This window comes from Spodoptera frugiperda, chromosome 1 (assembly GCF_023101765.2).
Source record: "Spodoptera frugiperda isolate SF20-4 chromosome 1, AGI-APGP_CSIRO_Sfru_2.0, whole genome shotgun sequence".
In the NCBI taxonomy this organism is placed as follows: domain Eukaryota; kingdom Metazoa; phylum Arthropoda; class Insecta; order Lepidoptera; family Noctuidae; genus Spodoptera; species Spodoptera frugiperda.
This window is the reverse complement of record NC_064212.1, coordinates 6,629,489-6,652,708: the sequence shown is the minus strand read 5'-3', so window position 1 is coordinate 6,652,708 and position 23,220 is coordinate 6,629,489. Positions and strand designations below refer to the sequence as shown.

Below are 23,220 nucleotides of genomic sequence, written 5' to 3'. Positions count from 1 at the left end.
AGTGGTGTATTATAAGCAGGCAGGCAGGCTGGACGTGTCCGGCTCAATGTTTAGTGTTTACAAACGTTATTAAAACGGACGATGTGTGTAAGGCGAAGGCGGGGAGGAATGTGGCAAGTGCGGCGCCGGCGGCGGCGGCGGCCTACCTTGAGTGGGCAGGTTCACCGGCTGATCCCGCCGCGCGCCTCTGCGCTCAGTTCTCGCCAGTCGAGTGAGCGCTCCGATAGCGAACATGGCTTGTCCGAAGACGATGTGCTTGTGCGCGTGTTTTATTTTGTTTACTGTGGCGGCAGAGGCCGCCCTCTCCGGATTGTATATCGACAATGGCGTGGATCAGACTGTCATACATCACTCGATGACAAGACACGAGCGGATGGTGGTAGAACATGAGATATTAGAACTGTTAGGTCTTGGGGAGAGGCCACGTCGAGCTCGAGCGCCTCCGCTGGACCGTTCGGCGCCCAGTTTCTTATTAGACGTATACAAGCAGCTTGCCGAAGAACATGAGCAGGCTCGCCCGACTCGTAGCTCGGAGATGGCCCTCAGCGGTGATGAGCAGCATGCTATTGATGAGAGTGACCTCATCATGACCTTTCAGAGCAAGAGTGAGTTCAATTTACAAATACTTATCTATTTAAATTAGTACATTAAATAGTACGATGGTGAAGCTGGTACCTATTATCGAATTTTGTGGTACCTGTTACCTATGCTACGTATATATGTATTCGTAATTACCTAACTAACAATAATATTTTTGTGAACTGTATGATGATTCCTTAAATTGTTTAGTTCAAAATAGTCTCACACGTAATGTAGACAATTTGATAAAACCTTAGGTAATTAGGTGATGTAAGGGATAGACAGTCCTACTCCAAGATCCCCAAGTCACTTAAAAATATTTAACACCGAGTTAAACGGTTAACAAGACAATGCGGTGCCGGTAAAATTAATTGTTAAACTTAATGACACATGCTGTTTAATGTGTATGGGACTCATTCATGTCCATAAATCTTTTGTTTTTGAGAATGCATCAAAAGCATTCCACTACAACTACCTGGGAGGTTCAGGTAAAAAGTTGAAGACAAAAATGTTGAGTCACCGCTTTGGGAAACATTCCTGGTATTATGGATTCCATAATTATGTTTAATGGCATTTGATCTGAGCGGCGCCGGCGCCGACCTGTGTAATTGTAAAGGCATAAAGGGAGTAAGTAGAAAGGTTTACAACACGTTATCTCTAAAAATGTCTGCGTAATCTCGATTTTTAACTTCTCAAATACAAAATTGTCAATAGAAGTCTGGTTTTCAATTTGTGCTCGGTACCACATCTCGTCGAATAAAAACTGCCACATTATATTATGTTTACATTCTTACAATAAAGTTTTTTTAACTCAAGTGAGAGATGTAGGTAAGTAAGGCACCAATGATGAATGAATCCTGTAACATAATACAATAATATGTTTAACTGAGCGCCGGTTCTTTCTAGACCGTAATGCGCTGCTATCTATTCAAGGAAAATAATGAATGGTCCGCACATAAACAATAATGTTATAATATTTATATGTCTGTCTATAAATACACGTATATATTATGTATGTGTCCGTACTTACCGTGCAATTGATTTATATACAAGTATAACTAGATTGTACATAACAATGTACCTAGTAGTAAGTATTATTTGTACACAAGTCATATACTTACATATTATTATGTTCCTATATTAAAATGTTATCTGAGACGGTCAAAGGCGAATACGATAGATTAGGTTTATGCAGAAAATCACTCAAATTTACATTATATATACAAATAATAAACTTATCTCCTGCTTCCTCCAGGAAAATGCCAGTATGTACTTACCTACTGTTAAAAATATAACAATGTAAAATTTTAACTTCCTTTAAAAATAATTGTACCTAACACTGGAAACAATTATTCTATATATGTAAGTCGGTGCCTTTAAATAAAACGTAATATAAATCTAAATAATTCTATGTCACCTTTTACGACCCATATAGGCTAATAAATAATTTAAATTAAAGTAGCTAAACAGCTAAATCGAGACTGTTTCTCAAGGATCGGTTAGTTCGATTGTTTATTGTTCATTGTTAATCAAATTCTTTGGGAACAGTTCTTTTTAATTCCCTTACAAATATAAGTATTACTATGGGTTCCCTTCTCTCAATTATATAGCACTCATGCTAACATTCCTACCTACTGGATGTGATTTTCATTGAAGATGTATATTTTACACTTCTGCCTATCCCTTCAAGGATTATGACGTAATACATATTGATGTGTATAATTATTTTATTACCTACTAAGACCCCAGTAGTAGCAATAATATAATCATTTATTTATCTTAAAATGGTCTTTACCTATTCGTATAGAGCAGACAGACAGGCGCGTCGTTGTATCTTATTAATTCGCTGTTGAGTTGAAGTAAACGCGTAATCGATTATGTAATCCGTCGCTGTAATCAATCCAAGGAGGCTGTAGCTGCTGATGTGTAGCGGAATCCTCAAGTGAAGTCAAGCGACGATGTTGTGAGAATGTATTCTTTATAACAAGTGCAGGTCAATGTATCACTATTTACTTATCTAGGTACTATTTACAAGTTTGTTTTGATCTACCTTCAGTTACTACGTACTACGACGTAGTATATACATCGACGTTCATCATTATGTACAGAACTACAGATCAATGTGGTTGGTCTCATGAATAATCATTATTTTAACATAACTTATGCATAATACATAATTCCACACTTTATTGTCAAACTTAATATTTCTTATTTATAACGTACACCTGTAGTTGGAGTCAGATTACAACCGGATCGTTGGACACCTGTTCGCAAACCTTATTTAAAGCTATGTTATGATGAATTTAACTAATTATATGTATGTTGTATGTGATGATTTCATACCTATACATCATTTAAATAATAGGTAATCACAGAACTTAATATACAACTACGTATAGGAAAAGATACATTTCTTAAACTTAATTATTTAATCGGTTTTTAACACAGAGCGGCAAACAAACAGACGGACCACCTGATGGTAAGCAATTAATGCCGCCTATAGACACCCGCAACGCCAGAGAAGTTTACAAGTTCGTTTCCGACCTTTTCTTTTTGGTATAGGCGATGGTGGGATGATTGAGCCTCCGGTAACCTCACTTCACATACATATCACATCAAACAGGTAACAATAATTGGTGGATTCAAACGTTTTAGAACGTCAACGTTAACGTTTTAGAAAATGATGAAGTGAAATTAGTTCAAAACTGGTGATTATTTTATGAATAACCTCTTTCATATTATACTTAATATTTTTCAGGGCATCATTTGGGAGCATTACGACATGGTCACGGCCGACACGTCTGGTTCGAGGTGACAGGAGCACCTGGCGATGCGTCTGCGCTTTTGTCAGCGGAACTGCGTTTACACCAAGCGCCTACGCACACCGAGGACCCAACCGCCCTCTACACAGTCGTTGCTCACAGGGTTATCAGCGTTGACAATTTGGGGTATGCTTACTTATGCACAATTACGTCATAATCTGTTTAAATAATATCTAAATAGGGTAATAAATCCATGAAACAGAGTGTGTCACTTACACAATACATTCAAAAATTTCTATTAAACTTTTTAAAGTATCTAGTATAGTAGGCCTTGCAGCTGTCGTCGCATTCACACTAATTTGATTTGCAATATCAACCGACTCATTTAGTTATTTTTATTAATTAACCAACCTATTTGGTTAAAAAATATCAAATACTGGTCAAAGTCGTTGAAACTTTTTGTCAAAAACCATTTATTAAAAAGAGGAATAATAAAAAGAAAAAATAGTTAATGGCATCCTTATTTTATTTTCATAGCAGAAAACCAGTATTGATTGTAATAATTAAAAAAAAGTTTTCAATAACATTTGAAAAGCATACTGGTCATTAAAAAATCCTAAACCATTTATGAATAAAAGGAAAAAAAAATGTAATGGCGTTATTTCTGTTTTCCGTAGCAGAAAGCCAGTAATATTGGTTACTTACTTTAAAAAGGTTGGAAAATAAACCTTATAACCTTTTTACTTTTAAATTGATCTCGCTTACAAAATTGATAGTAGTTATTGAATTGGCCTCTGACTGACGCACATTTTCAAAACACTGGCAGTAAAGCTGTTAACAGAAATTAACGATAACCTAATATGCAATTTATGATTTTAGGAGTTTGCAAATGGAGAAGGTGGCCGCGGTGAATACTAGTGCTGGTGCCGAGGGCTGGTTGGAGCTGAATGTGACTAGTGCGCTGGGGGCGTGGCTCTCATCTCCGGCAGACAATCGAGGCTTCTTCATTACGCTGCATCCTCACTCGCAGCCAGGTACGCAAACAACTCATACATGGCTTTGTCCGGGGTCAATTGTCGATTAGATTCTTATAATTTTGGAGTCACAATTTTGAAATTAATTTACCCCAGCGGAATTATCGCTTTATTGAGGAAATAAATAACTTTTACTTAAATTATTATATGAAGACTGGAAATTGTTTCAGATGGCTTTGCTTATTTTTGCATTAGAGATTGCGTTGTATGAAAAAAATATTTCCCTGCTTTTCCCATGAAATTTTTCCTGAAATTTCTTTGCTATAATCCTCACGAAGCGCGAAACCGTAGAAATCGGTTCGCGCAGTTCTGGAATTATAGCGTCAGGAAGAAAAACCCGATTTATTTTTATATAATAGATTAATTTAAAAACCTTAAATAATTATTATGTAGTCTGGAATGAAATTGTTTCGTCATGAATCCCATGTAATTTCATTGGCATTCTAATTTGAACTTTAAAATGCAGGCACATACTAGCTATTTTACTTCTCTTTAGAAATTGATGGACGAAGACTTTTTCATTAAGTTTCCAATTTGTTTTTTTAAAAAGGGTGTACGTATTGTTTTCAGAACGTCACGTGAAGCCTGAAGAGATTGGTTTGGAGGAGCCTCGTGGAGTTATAGTGGAGGGGAAGCAGCCGTTCGTAGTGGCCTTCTTCAAGAGTGGACCGAAGCTGGCCGGCGCAGACGCAGGCGCTCGGAGGAAGCGCGAGGCGAGGCGGTGGCGCTCCCACGGATATTCTGAGAACTACCTTAGGAATCCACTTACAGGTACGTTTGTGTTTTTGTTAGAGGTTTGTTAAAAAATCTTGTTATTATATGAGTATATTGGATAAAAGTGTCCTCTTTGTTATTCCAGACCATAATCTGCTCCTCTTCAAAATTTCATAGGAATCCCTTCTTTCGTTTTGACGTGAAGGAGTAACAAACAAACGTAAAAACTCTCTCATTTATACTGTTATATGTGTAGAAGGGCACTAGGATTTAATAAGGCCCGTTATTAGGGGTTTGTCTAGGGTGCTTTTGCAAACAAGGCTAAAGGTGGCTGGTGAAGGACAGAAAGGGTATAACATCAGTTATATCAATCGATTATTGTGCAATTTGTTATGATTCATAGGTAAATTTCTTAAAAAAAACATTATTTCTTCGAAACATACGATTTGTAAAAATACCAGAGACCTTAAGGTTCAGTCCAACCTTGCTCAAGTCGGGCAAGCCCCAGTTTTTCACCTTTTTCCATATATATGTATAAGGTACTTTCGTTCATTCCAAAATATGACCAGAGTTATGATTGTTGTACACAAACAAATCTAGTTTTTCAGGGCTTAATAGTCATCACATCATTCATGACTAACATTATTATGAATTCTGATATCTGAATGATATTTTGTTTCGTTATCATTAAGGAAGTACTTGAGATTTGTGCGTAACAATAGTATGATTGGTGTGACTCATAAATAATAAGAGAAAATATAATATCTAAACCTACATAATAACTTCTGTCTAAAGCGACAATACTTTCGTAGCAAGTTCATTGTAATGGCAAAGTTCACAGTCAATTGCTAGTAATGTTTTAGTTTTGGTACAGCTTGAGTGGGGAAAATCATCCAATGACTTCTCTCGCTCTGGGCGAGGCGAGAGGGAGTGTCAGACTCTTACTGACTAAAATCCACCCCGTTCCTACTCCTGCCTTTCGAACCAGAGCCCCGGTAAACCCGTTAGTTAGTCCGCAGCTCCGGATCAAGTTTTGGTACAGCTTAGAGGTCTCATAAACAAGGGACTTTTATCCGTGTGAGTTAACTCAACCGTATCACGGAAGGTATTAGTTACTTTTCGGAAGTTGTACTCTATTTCGGAGATAGGAACTAAGTAAGCTAACATAAAGCTAACTTATGAATTTCTGTGATAGAATGAATTGAGTTAAATATCACTCGATGGATGTTTTTTGTCAATCTGAATAATTTTATGTCCTCAGCGGACTACAGTCCCTTTTGCGCAAAAAATTAAAGGGTGTTATGTAATGTTTTTTTTTGTATGAATTTATGATGATATTTCTTGTTATCTTTATATTATGTTTACGTATGTTGCAGATACATCTCATTGGACCACGAGAAGTTGTGAGATCCAGACTTTGTACGTCAGTTTTAAGGACTTAGAATGGCAGGTCAGTGTGAAACATTAATAACAACAGGAATCTGCTGGTCTCGGTCGATTCGTGTACATATGTGCCTATACATCGAGTAATTTTGTACAATAATCGAGCTTTATTAAAGTCGCGCATATTATGTCATTGTTTTCGACTTCTTAAGTTGTGTTTGAGTATATCATTTAAGTTATATTTTACAAACATTAATATCTAGTAAAATCAACGTCACGCCTTTTGTCTCCGAAGGGGTAGGCAGAGGTGCACATTACACGTAATGCCGCTATACAACGTACACTCACTTTTCATCATTTGTGTTATAAGTCCTATGTAATAGGGGGTGAGTCTATTGCCATATCCTGGGCACAATTTCAGAAATTACTGAAAAAAAATACGAAAAACCGTAAAAATCCCAGCAATTCTTTGCCCGACCCGGGAATCGAACCCGAGACCTCTTGTCCGACAATCGCACTTGCGACCACGCGACCAACGAGGCAGTAATATCTAGTATTAATGATTTAATTCCTTTTGATAGGACTGGATCATAGCTCCGGATGGTTACGGTGCGTTCTACTGCAGCGGCGAGTGCAACTTCCCTCTGAACGCGCATAAGAATGCCACCAACCACGCCATCGTACAAACTCTAGTACATCTACTCAATCCTACGAAGGTAGTACCTTTGTACCTATGACACACACAACTTCACGCCTTTTTATCCCCGAAGGGGTAGTCAGAGGTGCACATTACGACACTTTTCACCATTTGTGTTATAAGTCCCATGTAATAGGTGGTGAGCCTATTGCCATGTCCTGGATACAATTCCAGACTCCGTGCTACTACCGAGAAATTTTCGAAAATAGGAAAAATGCCCAGCAATACTTTGCCCGACCCGGGAATCGAACCCGAGACCTCTTGTTCGGCAGTCGCACTTGCGACCACTCGACCAACGAGGCAGTGCCTACCTATGACCTATATCTACTAAATACTACTACTCTACTCTATATTATTTGACTTTATCTTTAAATACGTCGTTTAGTTACAGCCATAGAATAAAGGTGAATAAGCCATAGAATAGTGTGATGTTTTTAACCTAAGTATTAACTTACCAAAAATATTTTATTTCTCCTGGTTATTTTAACACACAGGTAGTAAATTTGTATTTTTATATTATTTTAAAATGTTCATATAGCACGCAGGCTGATAATGATGATTAAACTAATTGTTGCCCGCGAGTTCGTCCACGTAGAATTATGATGATGAATGATATCTTGCAGAATTTTGGTTTTTGAAATAGTATTTTCCAAATATTCTACGGCTGTAATCAAATCGGACCAGTAGAGATCCAGAGATTAGCGCGTTCAATCAAACAAACTTCAGTTTTATATTAGTAAAGTATAGATTAGTATAAATTATAAATAGCAATAGAAAATATTACACCACATTTGCAAGATCTCTATACATAATATATGACTATAAATGAATCACCATAGAAACGCGTTTCACAAGGTTGAGAAATATCTTCATAGAACGCAAATTCTTGATTTAAAATATTTACCCTTTATCTGGAAAAGCAGTTACCATATTTATTTATTTACTTGATTGTACAACATAAACAGAAAGAACAATTAAAAATGTATCATATGGTATCTTGGATTTAAAGTTCAAAATTGATGTAGGTTCCGAAGCCGTCGTGTGCGCCGATCAAGCTGTCCCCGATATCAGTGTTGTACTACACGGATGACTCCAACGTAATCTTGCGCAAGTACAAAAACATGGTCGTCAAGAGTTGTGGCTGTCATTGATTGGGAAAACACTGTATTCAACGAAACACTAGTCTCTTAACATTACGCTTCTAAGTAAATTTTAGCAGAAGCTGTAGTTTACTCAATAATTAGAATTAGTTTGTATATTATTTAAGTAAACGTTTCGATTTAAGAGAAAGAAATAATTGTACTAAAAACAGAAGTATAATTTGGTTGAGCCATTTAGTAAACACGTCTCAAATGTAGAGTACCTAGCTTAATATAGAGCCAAATCAAAAATTCGTGACAAATGTGATTTATTATCATATTGATGTCAATGAATCTACTTAAGTTCAATAACATATATCAAATTTATTTAATAAAAGTATTGTTGCCATCGTAAATAAATTGTAAGTAGGTAGTATTGATAAAATTTGCAGTAATATGAACAATCAATTAATCATGATAAAATGAGTAACGTAATATAGTCTTATCTATTTGTGTCACAGAAACAAGAAAAGAGTTTAATATGCAGTAGGATTATTGCTTGGATATAAAATTAGCATTTTTATAACTGAAACATTAATTCACTTGTGCGTCCGAAAAGTTGGAACGTTGTTTTGTATTCTGTTTTATTTCTCTACATTTTATGATTGTATTTTTATAATGTACTTTAGATATGTACCTGTAAACGTTTTAATATAAAAGAACTGATGGTCATCTAGTGTTTTAGTGGTAAATAGATTTCTCGAAAAAAAAAAATGAAATGATCTGTTATACTTAGCATCTATGATATGTATTGCTTTAATTAAGTTTTATTACTTACGAATATTTATAAAGCATGTTTAAGATTTATAAAAAAGTGTGATCATAATTGTAACACACATATAAAGTCAACTTGCCTTCCCAGAATTACAAAGTCACCTTGTACTATCGCTGTGATTGCTGTACTATAGGATCGCGTAAATACTCCGTCCTTCTCCTTTCCAGTGGGATATCCACAGAATATATTTTTTATATGTTTATATTGAATTGTTTTGTAAAGGACAGTCTACAGTTGTAAAGGATATTAACAACAAAGAATATATTGATGGTTATGAGTCCGAAAAATAAATATTCGATTCGACATTAACCAATCGACTTCCCATTTCCACTATTTTTGTTTTTATGTTTAAAATTCTTTATCAAATCTTTATCCGGAGAATGACCCTGCAATTGTAATTGTACCTACACACTCGTTTTAATAACATGTCGTAACGCCCCCGTGCGCTGTTGTAAAATAATATAGTTAGTTCTACAAGAAATATAAAGAAAATAGGTTCTTTCAACAAGGGTCATAACAAAAAGAGATTTATCCAATTTGATGCAAGCATTCTTAAGTTATGGCGTCGCCAAAGGAATAAGGGATTTTTATTATAAAATAAATTATGTAATTCGTAATTATAATGCCATCTTTAGTTAAGAAAATCAGAACAATTTGTATTTTACTTTAGCCAAGTAATGTATGTGCCAATTCAACAACAAGTTTTTTGATGAATATTTACATGTCATAGTTTATATTATTTTGTACAATGAAAATAATGAATTTAAGATGTAAAATTGTGTAATAAAGGATTTTACTTTTTTAGACTATGTTTTTTTGTTTGTAGGTAGTGTCGACGAATACGTAGTAAATAAGTATTAGATACCCTGTTACAATTTCTTATTATAACACTCTTCTTGAGTACCTAGTTGCAGTATGTAGGTACTTGTAGTATATTGATATATGTACTTAGGCAAATGAACGCGTTATGTGTCTAGTAATGTGATGAATAATATTGTGGTATTTTAGAATGAGTAACAATTAATCATAATTATAACTGAATAAACTAACTTTTACGTGCAACTTCGTATTTGAAAATATACGATTTTCTAATTTTCCCTTTTCTCAGGGAATATCGCAAAAATCCAATAAGTAGGTATACATGTTTACGTTCCTGAGTGTCTGACACTGAGCGTACGAAGGTGTTGACTGAGTAGTCATTTAGTAACGTAAGAGTTTGGTTATTTATTATTTTCATACATACGGTGCTTAGGCGGACTTAATGCCTTAAGCTAATTCTCTCAACCTTGTTACTTTTGGGTGTTACAAACAAGAAAGTTGAATACATACCTAGGTACATAATATAACACTAATTAGCACAAATAATCATGAGTGTTAATTACTTTTCAGGTCTGCTGTCATCCTGTAGTGTAAATGTAGGTTAGGTTAGGCACAGGTAAGATTAGTATCATGTTAATCAATGAATATTATATGAATTACTTATATGAATAACTAGCGGATCCCACGAATTTTGTTTCGCTTTAGAAAACCGACTTCGTATTTAATACAGTATTAACTGGGCACTGTGTTTCCTTGTTATCGTCATTTAGGCAAAATTATCAATCGCTTAATGTGAAATAATTGATTGACTCTATAAGAATAGGGTCGAATAAATAATGATTTCACAAGAGACGAGAAGAATTAAAGCATTGTTATTTGTTCATTCGCTGCAATAACAATTGACGCTGTTTATGAAAGGCTAGCCGTAATGTAATATGGCGATTTGTTCAATCCACCTTCGACTCATCACTTGACCTGTTTTGAAAGACACGTTTTAAATTCCATACATGGTGTTCAAAACACAAAGCAAGCGTTGTTTCATGTTAGTTGAGCTATCACTCCAGTCGAGCTTATCCATTTATCTTGAAGTTAGCTACAACAAAATATTTATAAATATCCTTCAGAACAATCTGTTAAGGTGACATTGCATTGAACAGCAGTGCGATAAAAAAAAAACACAAAGTTACGGTAAAAGTACAGTAATAATTTTGAAGCTTAATCTTTTATGTCACCTCATTTACGGAATAACACAAAATAACCCGGTTTTAAGGTGATTGGCCTTAACATAACCAATAAGGGCATTTTTACATGTGATCCTTTTATTTGCAATGTATTGCGAACAAGCACTTACCTCAAGCCACTTACCACTTACTTCAAGCTACCTTATACCTAAAGTTTTGCATGATTATTGTTTTGTTACAGCCAACATGTACCTATTTTCTTTTGTGGTGAATGAATGCCCTTTATTATCGTGCTAAGTGATTCATTACGCGTCAAATGAACCACTATGTACCTATGTGTATGGACTCTAATATAAATGAAACTCATTGCATGTAAAACAGGCATCACGCACATCTTTTGTACCTACAATGTAATTAGTCATTACGTTACGTGCCACCAGACTTGTGTCTCTTGTACTCGTATTTGTTGTTGCCATTCTTTCAGTAGAAATTAAATCAGCTATCGATAGCAATATCAATGCCACAAATAGTATTTTTGTTTACACTTTAAATTCTAAGTACACAATCAGTCGTTTCATGTTTTTATCGGAAGATATCTGATAAACACGTGAGTCGTCGTCTTTGTACAATACGTACGGTTGACTCGCGACGCGCAGTCGTTATTTATTTCGACGGGGTAGATACCGCCGATTTATTGACATTTATATATATTACATAAAATGTTGTTTTCGAATTTGTGTCAAAAAGCGTGAGTGAAGTGGTTAATTTAAATGTTGTACAGTTCCCTTCAGAAAAATCAGCAAGTGAGCAAAAAGGCAAAAAATCCCGCGAGCGTAACAAAAGCTCAGCCGCGTCACCGACAGGCAGCGGGCGGCTTCAAGGGCGCAGCAGCCTCCACCGACGCCGGCCGGAACTGATCAGAGTGGAGCGAGCCGCGAAGCCGCATCATTGCGCCGTCGACGCTTTGCCACACCACACGTTCGCACGGTTAGCTTCGAAAATAAACAATGCTCACCACGTCGATCGACACTTTCCAACTGTTGTAAGAAGTTGAAGTCAGTGCCCGAAATTCGGGAACTTTAATAACAATGCATCTACTAATTGTTTTGAGTGCAATTGTCTACGCTAGTGTCGATATCGTCCAGGGAGCCAATGTGTTTCATAAGTGTTGTCCGAACAATCACAGTTTAATGAAAGTGTTCGATGATGAATCCTTTAACTTTAGCTCTTATAAATGTTTAGATCGTGAAAGTGCATGGAATGACTATAATATTACCATAACTCCTCTTTTTGTTGGTAAAAATCTATCGGTGGAGGATGGTATACCTGAGACATGTGATGATGTTCCAATAGAGGAGGTAACTGTTTTAGACTTCGATAGTCCATTGCAGGTTTTTAATGGGTGTCACGACAGGCTCGTGGCAGAATTATATAATGGCACCGTAAAGACAGTACCTCCTTCAATCATAGGATTAAAAAGTTGTGTTAAAAAAGAAGATAATAAGACATCTGAAGATAATTTGATCATTCATAAGTACAGGAAGTGTTGTCCAAGGGGGCAGAGCTACGACAGTAATTTTCATTTATGTAGAGAATCTGAAGTTAATAACTCTGAAGAATGGTTATTGAAGCGGTTAAAAATGAATGATAATGATATATACGAGGTGGATACTGGCTTGGATTGTCCAGCTGATGAGTATGGCTTAGAGTTGAGGCAGAGGTTCTTTTCACTTCGAACGGAGGGAAGTACTTTAAAGATATTTAGTAAAAAAGGTGACGGTAGCGGCGATGCTGATGAGGGACAGTGGTGTGTGGACCGGGAGTTCTCGAGTTCGGAGTTGGTGGCGCGCGTGTGTTCTAGTGATTGTTCCAAGTACGGTGCATTTTGTGTGAGGAAGTGCTGTCCCATCGGGTACCACTACAAGCCTCGGCGTTGTGGCAGCTTCGCGAGCAAGTGTGTGCCAAACGTGGATGATGTGTTGTTTGACATATCAGACTATATGGAACCATTGCAACACAAGAATCCAGAAATAACAGGTGAGCTTCTTGATTTTTACCATTCTATGGGTATAAAGGATATGGTTTGATGGTTGACATTTAAATATCGTCTCTGATATTACAATGTTATCAAGAAGCAATATAAAGAAGTGGATAGTAGAGACTGAGCAAAGTTTCCCATCGCGCTTCTAGTGCTATTGGAAGCGAAGTGAAAGATTTATAAACAAACTGAGAACTTTCTTTAAATGTCTTGCAAAATAACCTGATTGATATGGTTGTAATTTATAATTAAGAAATGCAATTGAATGTCTTCGTTATTTATTTCTAGCAAAACAATTTACCGATGTTTTTAAAATAAGCACAAATGTTGTTTGTAAACATCGAGACAACATATAGCCTAGTACCAAAATAAATTACATTAAAACAACTATTGAAATTAGATAAAAATAGCAGTATTATCGGTTCAAAGTACCTACTTTGATACTGATAATGCTGCTGTTATTGGAACTTATGACGGGATATTTACCATGTTTATTTGTTTCGATGAGTTTCCGATATTTCGGCACTGTTGCAAGCGCCATGATCACGGATAAACTATTGCCTCTTTATAACTCATCGAAACAAATAAAAATGGTAAATATCCCGTCATAAGTTCTAATAATAGTGTTAGTGACCATGTCAGTTTAAAAACTGATAATGCTGCTATTTTTGTGTGCACAAGGGTATAATATTATATCAATATTTAATTTTATTAAAAAGCACAATATAGAGTTCTTTAGTTACAGGCAGACATGCGTTACTTACCTATTGAAGCCTAGACACGTATGTGTAGTTTGCGGTACTAACTTGCAATAATAATATTTAAAAAATAGAGGATCTAACGAAAACTTACAATACTATTAAAATATTCAAGAGATTTTTCGATTTATGTGGTTAGATATATTTCTATAGTTAGTAGTGTCGATATAGTTTATAAGAACTACGAGTATGAAGATTACATGAGTTACTAGGTTCAATTTGTCGTAATAATTCTGTTCTAAAAATTCTTATCATTAATAGACATAATGTACTTCGACTATCCTATCTAGTATTGTCACAAATAGTAAATACTAAATTACTATGTAGACAATGTTATGTACGTACCTAAAATGGAATTCCTAAATCCCCGTTGTTGAGTCCGGTAAGAAGTGAGAGGGTGGCCCTGAACTATTCTCTTCATGTTAAAGTCACAACTTAAAAAAAAATATCGATTTTAATTCAGTATATGTATATTTTGGTTAAAGATTACTTAAAAGAACTAGATATGTCGCAAATGCGACTGCCAAATTAAGGTCTCGTCGTCTCGAGTTTGCTTCTTGGGTTATGCAAAGTATTATTGCCTTTGTCCATTTTCGATATTTTCTCCAGCCAAATATACAATATTCTTTCTATACTTAACTTTAGGTCAGCCGAGTATATGTATATATACAGGTATGGTAAGGATGTTTACTAATATTGTAAATTCGTTTTTAGATGTAATGGGGTTTCGGATCGATTTGCATTGCGATGCAGGTCGCGTGGTGTTAAACAAGTCCGTGCCACGAGATCGACATCGGTTACGATCTGATGGTCGTCTGATCTCACCAATCAGTGTTGGCGACGGCTACTGTTTCGAGGCCTTTGATAGTCGCTTCTGTCCTGGTGGCAACATCTTCATCACGGCCGTCAACTGCTTCATAAAGGCTCCCGAAGTCGTGAAGAACTTTCGAGTATCTTTCATCGTAAGTTTTATTCATTTATTTTATAGTTTCTGTATAAATGTAAAACTTTAGACATTTGACTGAACACACCAAAATAGCTGAATGGATCGTGATGTTTTATGTCATAAATGAATATGACCTTTTGTGTCGATTTTTTGTTAAAGCCAAATGATACGCGTTCTTTCATTATCTAACTGATGCTTTAATAAACTAAATGGACCTTTCCAAGCTTTCATCATCTCTAGCAATTCAATTACTTGACTCGAGCATCTTCAAAGAAATTATAGATGAAAGATTATAGAGTGTTAACCTTATTATGACGGAAATTAATGTTTTTTGTGAATGTGTTACAAATTTTAAAGTTTGTTTAGATTGGTTAGTGAGTCAATAGATCACACGGATCAGATGGATTGATTCTTGTGCTAATAAACAAATCATCAGTCATTGAGAGACTTCTGACGATTTCTTGAAATTACTTATCAAACCGTTTTTACATTTTTATAAATAGAATGGAAGCTAACCGCGGAACTTGTTATACCCTTATTTCATGGCGGATAGACTCCTGTCACACCGTCACAAGGGAACCATAATTACGTTCTGATAAAGTGAACATCTCTGTGTGAAATACTCAGCAGAAAGTAGTAGGTTGAAGTGATGCTTACTGATGTTAGGTATTTCGTGCCATATATATTTTAACAGAAAGATAAAAAATTTTCCTGACTTTCTGAGTACTTCGTGTTTAGGTTAATATTAGGGATTCAGGCCATGAGGGAACCATCATAATTATATCGAAACATAAACAAAGGAGGAGAGAATACAGCGCGTGACGTCACCGCACAGTGGGTAGTCATATCCCTCCCGTATATTCTCTGTTCATACATTGTAACTTGACGATTTCACAGATTGGTATAATCCGTTAATGTTATGTCAACATGGTGAAATACGATCGAATTCAATTGACAAAATATGTTATTGAATATTTGAGAGCAAATAATCTTTGAAATCTGATTATTAATTGGACTGGATACCAGCCTAAACAAAAGTTATGGATCATGAACTAAACAGAATACGATGACGAAGGTTTTTGGAGTTGCACCCGTGCTACATTCATTGTTAGGAAAATCCATTGTTATATAATGTCATGAACTCTGTAGAGTTTATTGTATGGCGCAACTAAGACTAATTCATTCTCTTTGGGAATATCCAGCATAGGTATTGGAAAGTCAGAGTTTAAAAACCAGAGAAGTTTTGTCAGGAACGATGAATTAGGGATAATAGGTAATGCAGTTTGCATTTAACATTTTGTATTGTTACAGTTGATCACTATATCGAGCGTGTGCCTGGCACTGACGCTGTTGGTCTACATATCACTCCCGGAGCTGCGGAACCTTCACGGACGGACCCTCATCTGTCATGTCAGTATGATGCTGCTTGCGTTTGGCTGCCTCGCGCGTGCCCAGTACACTCGAGTAGCTGACAATACTACCTGCACTCTTATTGGTAAGTCTTTTAGAAACACTTTTTTCTCGCTTTCATTAACTTTTCATAACCAAGAATTGGCATTTATGCGTTGTAAGTTTTATTAATGATCCAAGAATTGTATAATTTGTATATCAATAGTTAGTACGGCAGTATTTTTTGGATATATGTTTACTATTTTCTTGGTAGTGACAAAAGTTGACATCTAAATGGACAAAAGTTAAAGTTTTATGATCAGACCATCTGTTGTGTTTATACCGTGGGTTTATATAGGGGACACAATTTGAACAATTGGGGAACACCTAATGTTGCGAAGTGGAACACTGGAAGGGGGGACAGATTGGTAACCACTACTTGTTACTAGCTGTGTTCCATTAAGTACCTACGTAGCATGTTGTGTCTAGGCAAATAGTAATTTTTGTTATTATGATAACATGATTAAGATTCCATTCTTTCTTCAAGATTAGCTTTAAGCTATGATAAATCTAGGGCAAGGAGAGCTTTAACAGTTCATTAGTCATTGGCAGAACAATAATAGTGGGAATGGACGATAAAATCGTGTATTTTATGTGTGTATTGTTGATAAAGATAAACAAAACAATAAATTTGGATAAATAGCTTATTTTGAGGCTTAATTTGATAGATTTGTTCGTCTTTGTAAGTAGGTAATTGGTCGTTTCTCAGAATAGATAAAAAGATTACTTCAACTAAAAAAAGTTTCTTGCAAGTGTAATTAATCTTCCTCATTGTTAATGTTAAAACTATCCATACTCAATTCCTGAAAACTTTTAATATTGGCGTGACAAAGTGTTGGATTTTGTTCGAGAGCGTGGGATGATTTAATTTTTATGAAATGATAAATGATATTACGTTTCGATGAATGATTCATATCCACACAGTCTGATTTCAATTGACTTTATCGAATGAGTACTTGATAACATCTGGTTGCAATAAAAACCGAAAATACAAGTGGTGACCTTATCTAAATCATATTTTGAAGCAGCTTTAATATTAAATGCACGTCGCTGTTTGCTGCAGACATAATGCACTTGCATGTTGTTAATAAATAAACGATAAATTGTATCAAAGTACGTAAAGACCTATATTTACTCCAAACTAGAGAATCCAAGTGTACAGATTGGCACGTTGTACAAATATTATGCAAATGATCTTCATTTAGTGTGTTAATTTGTGCTAATTTACATACAATACGTTGAGATATAATAATTCTCATATCTTTAATTAGTTTCCTAAATATATCTCAATCTTGTTCTTGTTGTTGGTTTATTCTAATTTAATATTAATCTATATTAAACTGTATAGCAGTGTTATAATTAGCAGCTGTACTTTATATCTTTATAATAATAGATTATTTTATCGTACATAACCTATTTATGTACAAATTCGGATTTATGATATAATCTATAAATATTTATGTCAAATAATCTATTATGTAAGTAATAGTTAATGATACAGAGCTACCAAATATTGCTATTAGCTGGACATTATAAAATCAATGCCGTAACATGCATGCTGACGTAAAGCTGATATTGTTCAGTAGGTGATGTGCTGATAATATTAACATAATCGTTGGAAACAAGTATTTACATAGCACGCATATAATATAATGGACCATTGAAAGATCAATATTTAACGCAAAATTATTCTAACTCTCAATCCAGGTATTAAACCTGCGTTGAATCCTAGATCAAGATTTCTACGTTGTTAATCTTACATTTAATTTTAATAACAGTATTCTATCAAATAAATATTTTTTAACTGATCTAGATCTGGTCTGACATAATTTCATCAGATTCTGACAAGTTCTGACTCTGCTAAATCTCTTGTGTACACAATAATGTTAGTTATTAATGATTTGGTCTAGTTTTTAATATTTATTTCGAATCTAGAACTGTCATGATGAGTCACTGAATTTGATTCACAGTTTGTTTTCTAATTGATGGTTATTATATAGAATGTCGTTAATTTATTTATAGTCAATTGTTCGTTATTTACATTCACTGAGAAGTTCTTCGTAAACAGTGCAGTAACAGTATGTGATTTTAGATTTACTTAACGAGTAATTAATGTACTGTCATTAAGTAAAGGTGACGCTTTGTACGATATGACTTAAAACAGCATCTACGTAAGATATCTATAATGTACACTACTGTTCTACCACAAAATACAATTGAACGTAGAGTAAATAATGCTTGTGTCATAGAAATAATAAAAAAATAACTTAGCAAATACCCATTTCGTCAAATAACCTAAGGTTGGTTAAATGTCTGTCGGTCAGCTAGCACTACTTAGTACTTGTTTATACAATCCAAAGGTTTGTTATTATTTATAGATTGTATAAACTATTACATAATTGCGTAAGCATTTAGTAGGAGTTGTTGGAGTTGGCGCAAAGAGTTTGTTTATGAAACAACAGCCATAAATTATAATTAGTAATCAGTTTACTTCTATAAGTAGAGTTCATTGTAAAACATTAGAAGAAGAACATAGAAATGTTACGGAAAAAACGTATCAAAATAATTCCCTTTGTTGTATAATCTATAATTAAGGCCTATTAAAATTATTCATGGTTCCAATATAAATGTTTCTGTAGTAGCACTGGTCTGTCGGCCGCGATCGTGATTAATGAATGTTAATGTAGCAGTGTGTAAGTGAGATAATTTGAGAATCAAAGTAAATCTGTAGGAACGCTCGCCACTTGCCAGTCACCAGTCATAGTTGATCCATTACACTATTTATTGCTCATTGTTTGTGCAGGGTACGGGATCTACTTCGGGTTCGTGGCGGCGTTTGCCTGGCTCAACGTCATGTGCTTCGACATCTGGTGGACATTTGGGTAAGTTTTGTTAAGAATCAACACAAACATTTAGACTGGCTACAATGCAAATGACGTGTGAATTAAAGATTCATACATAATCTGTCTCATCGCATCACTCGGCACGACAGTTATGCACATTTACCACGCAGTACCACGAACTCGTCCTTATTACACAAATACACATACAACATTGGCCGTGTGTGCCCAGTGCGTTGTGGTCATCACTTGTAGTATGATCACACGCATCTGGAGTGCTATTAGGTACCGTACTATTATAAACGTTAAACAAATAGTTTCCTGCGATCAAAAATTTTAAACTTCTAATTTAAGATTGAGTACACATCTCGGGCTCACATACCGAGTTTGTTTATAAAATAAAGTTTTTAGTTTTTCGGTTTTTAGCGCCAGACACTGCGGTGCAATCGGTTTTTGGGTTCTCAATTCTGTCCTGTCCGCAGTCCACTGGATATACTAAAATGTATCAAATTAAACATCTCTTTTTGTCTTGTAATTAAACTGTATTTCATGCGCTGAAAGCTCATATTTTCTAAGATTGACAGAAGAATGAAATGAGAACGCAGATGAATGAAATCGTTTACATTTGGAAATACTGATGTTATTCATTCGTGAAGTATGATTCTAGGAATACGAGTACATGAAATATCGGGTCGTGATAACTACTCAATCCGTTCGCCTAAACAACCGAATTTTGCGGATGCGTAATGTTGATATCTGTGCACGTCACGGTTTCTGTACGAATACAAATCCTACGTTGCCGTTGTATGACTAATAACAACAAGTTAAGACATTACAGACTATTGTTACCAGATATTCATGCATTTTAGTTTATAGATTAATTCTTTCTATACAAACGAAACGATTTGTTAGCACTTCAATAACGTTACCTTTGATTAAACAAATGCTACGAGCGTTGCCCGCAGTTGTTTGTCGCAATGTGGGTAAATGTTTGTTTGGTCTTAGTTATCGATGAGTTTACACACCGGCTCTTTGATATTTGCACATGGCAAGAATCCCCGGGGCCACGTTAAGACGTTTAAAATAAATATACAAAATTAACAAATACCACAATGATCTAATGGAACTTAAACAATGTGCATATAATAATAGTAAATTATTTTTGTTTTACTTGCCCATTAATCATGGTACATATCAGTAACATTTTAGGTGATAAGCAGCACATTTTACGTAATAGGGTTTTAGGATGTGGATGATAAACGAGATAATGCATACATTATCACGAGAGGATGTGGAACATGAGTGAATCACACTTAAGTAATCTACTAATTTATGTTCATCCGAAACACTAATATCAAAGCGCAGCTTAGCACTAGGCATCAGTTCTAGTGATCAGCTCTAGCTAAATTGCCTTTTTACGAAAATGTACTTTGTCGCAGAAATTATATTTTTGATGGAAATTTCTGATTTATTTAAAAATATATTTAAACATAACAATAGGTAACATAATAATAGGATTTTGTGGAGTCGCTCGTGTATTGTTTTCATTATTTGATCACCGTGCAATCATTGAATTCTAGGAAATCTGTGACGTGTTCGTGTTTGCTTAAATAGTTCTGTTTTGGTCAACGTGCCTGAGTGTAGTTACTGATAGTGCGTGGGATGATAATGACATATATGTAGGTAAATATCCATTTTAGTTGCGTGATATCACCACCAGCCACCCCAATATCCCACGCACTCAGAAGTCTCAGAACCCATGTCTGGGCCTAAGATTAGAAATTATTCAGTGTTCCGGGATCGAGTTAGTTAACAGAAACTAGTTTTTTAACGTTTTCCCAGTACCACTGAGTACAGTTTAGCTAGAGTAAAAACTTGTTTCCAAACTTTTTGTGGGGTCTATTGTTCTGTAAATAAATTGATCAATGTTTTCTGAGTGTAGGTGTACGTATGTACCTATTACTTGGAAAATAATTACCTACCTACGTGTACCATAATTTCAGATAATATGAAACGAAATGACGTTTTCAATATTCAATAAATATTGCAGTTTGCGTTCGTTGTAAATTAATATATTTATCTGGCTTGTTGTTATGTATCGGCGTGGCTTATTTATGCATACCTTATTGATATGAGTAATTTGATGTGTAGGTAGGTACTTAAGTAAGTATATTGTGCTTTATTAAATGATTAATTATTATACGTATACTAGATTTTAAATCTATATAGGTTAATTAAATCTGAGCCGATTTCAAAACAATTCGTAGATATTTTTAATTTTCCTCTTTCTTTTTACGAAACATTAATAAGCAATCCTGAATAAATAATTTGAATGTTGAGGTGAAACAGTAGGTGCCGTAATTTTAGCCCTCCACCATTACAAGCTTTACGGTTGAAATAAATATACACAGTAGGAAAGTAGGAAGCATAAACAATCAAAATGTTCATAAAATTGGCTTGATGATAATATTTAACACATTGAAATAGACGCAAAAACTGTTAGCAACACGGCTACATCGGTGTTTCACAAAATGATTAGCGAATGACATCAAATTGTGTTTCGCGACAGAAGACATTAGAGACAGTCACGGTTATTTTTGTGAATTTCAACTAATTAGTGTTTATCACTAGATAGCTAAAGTTAAAGCTTAATTTGATAGTTTCTAATGTGAGATTGAAAAGGTCAAGCGTGGAGGTTACGATTAGTACAATGTTAATGAAAACCGACAGAATAGGAAAACGCACTTTATGTGCGGCCATTATGGGTAGGGCACTAATTAACGCGTCATCGACCACACCAACAAAATGCCATGAATTACAATATAACGCACGCTAAGTATTTCTTTCTTACCTGTTTTCCTTGAAAGGGTAAGCAGAGATGTATTTAATACTCTTTATGAGTCTCTCTTATTTTGACGGGACCAAATTATCCAAGTCGGAGTCTCAGAGTCTTACTAACTAAAAACCACCCCGTTCCTACTCCTGCTCTTCGAACCTGATCCCCCGCAATGCGTCATCTGCGGCTCCGTACCGGGCGTCAGCCCTACTGGGCCCCATCTGTGGCGGTCTGATGACTCTTTAATGATGATGGCTGGCGCGCGCAGTATGCTCGGGCTTGGTTCTGTTCGGGCGGCAAGTTACCCTTGCTCTCCGTCTACAGGCCCGTGCTTACGGTGGCCGGAAATTGTTTTATCAGTTATTATCAGATATTGAATTTTCCAATCACTGAAAAAATGCCGTGATGAGTCCTGAAAAACTCAAAAGTCGAACCTATGATCCCTGAACAGTTAGTAGATAATTAGACATTTAATCAAACTGTTAGTACAAGACAGCATTATGAATACCTAAACACAAAAAACAAAAACAGAAAGGTCGTGTCGCCTATTTATTATTATCATCATTGAGCCGTATCGTAATCACACGGAATAATCTCATGACGTCTTTTTTAAAAGATGCAAAGCCAGATATGAATTACAGGAAAATCGTACGAAAACTGCGATTGTGATGTGGCATCACGTCATACCTGCCATTACCATTACTACCAAACACATGCCATTCTTTATTTATTTCACAAGTTTTTCTATGAGTACAAAGCCATGATCGGACGTAATTTAGCGATCATAATTCTATTATTAGTTGTACATTAGGTACATTATGACAACAAAACAGATTGCTTCAGTAGCGGATCCCTTGATAAATTTCGGTAGGCAGATAGGTAGGTACTTACACGTAACAATGTTTTATTTAAAATATGCTTTGGCGAGATAACAATCATAAAGCATCCGTGTGGTAAATGTTACACGCTTCCAGCATGTTTACAATTTCATAGTTCAGTAGAAGTGTACATGATTACACGATTAGAATAACCGATATACACATGTATAATGTATCTGCACGCTATAATGAACTTATTATGTTCGAAGCTTTAGTTATCTCTGGCTTAGTACTTATCTGAAGCTGCTTATCGTATATTTTGTCACAGTACTTTGGCCTCGTGATTAGCTAGTCAATCCCCATGACCCAGCCGACTTAATGGAGCAGTAAAAGCCAATAAAGACCCCATAGGTACGTGTTATTAGCTAACGTCACGTTCTATTACGACTACT

At 35.3% G+C, this 23,220-nt stretch overlaps 2 protein-coding genes across 7 annotated transcripts in view; both read left to right on the top strand.

The window, feature by feature from the left end:
• Positions 1 to 164: 164 nt before the first annotated feature.
• Positions 165 to 9,887, top strand: LOC126910825 (protein 60A). The gene is made up of 7 exons (XM_050694622.1): positions 165 to 605; positions 3,338 to 3,527; positions 4,221 to 4,375; positions 4,946 to 5,146; positions 6,466 to 6,539; positions 7,054 to 7,188; positions 8,195 to 9,887. Exons 1-7 carry the CDS (start codon positions 233 to 235, stop codon positions 8,318 to 8,320), a joined length of 1,254 nt encoding a protein of 417 aa, XP_050550579.1. The 5' UTR covers positions 165 to 232; the 3' UTR covers positions 8,321 to 9,887.
• A 1,457-nt stretch (positions 9,888 to 11,344) lies between these two features.
• The window catches only part of LOC118272992 (G-protein coupled receptor Mth), a 72,907-nt gene continuing 61,031 nt past the window's right edge, over positions 11,345 to 23,220 (top strand). Inside the window, exons 1-4 of one of the 6 annotated variants that reach the window (XM_035589718.2) lie at positions 11,695 to 13,120; positions 14,594 to 14,841; positions 16,137 to 16,320; positions 19,078 to 19,156. In XM_035589718.2, coding sequence (XP_035445611.2) covers positions 12,172 to 13,120; positions 14,594 to 14,841; positions 16,137 to 16,320; positions 19,078 to 19,156 — 1,460 coding nt within the window. In that variant the 5' untranslated portion in view covers positions 11,695 to 12,171. Of the gene's footprint in view, positions 13,121 to 14,593; positions 14,842 to 16,136; positions 16,321 to 19,077; positions 19,157 to 23,220 lie in introns of all 6 variants that reach the window. The other 5 variants (XM_050694588.1, XM_050694587.1, XM_050694583.1 and 2 more) reach the window with 5 other exon arrangements.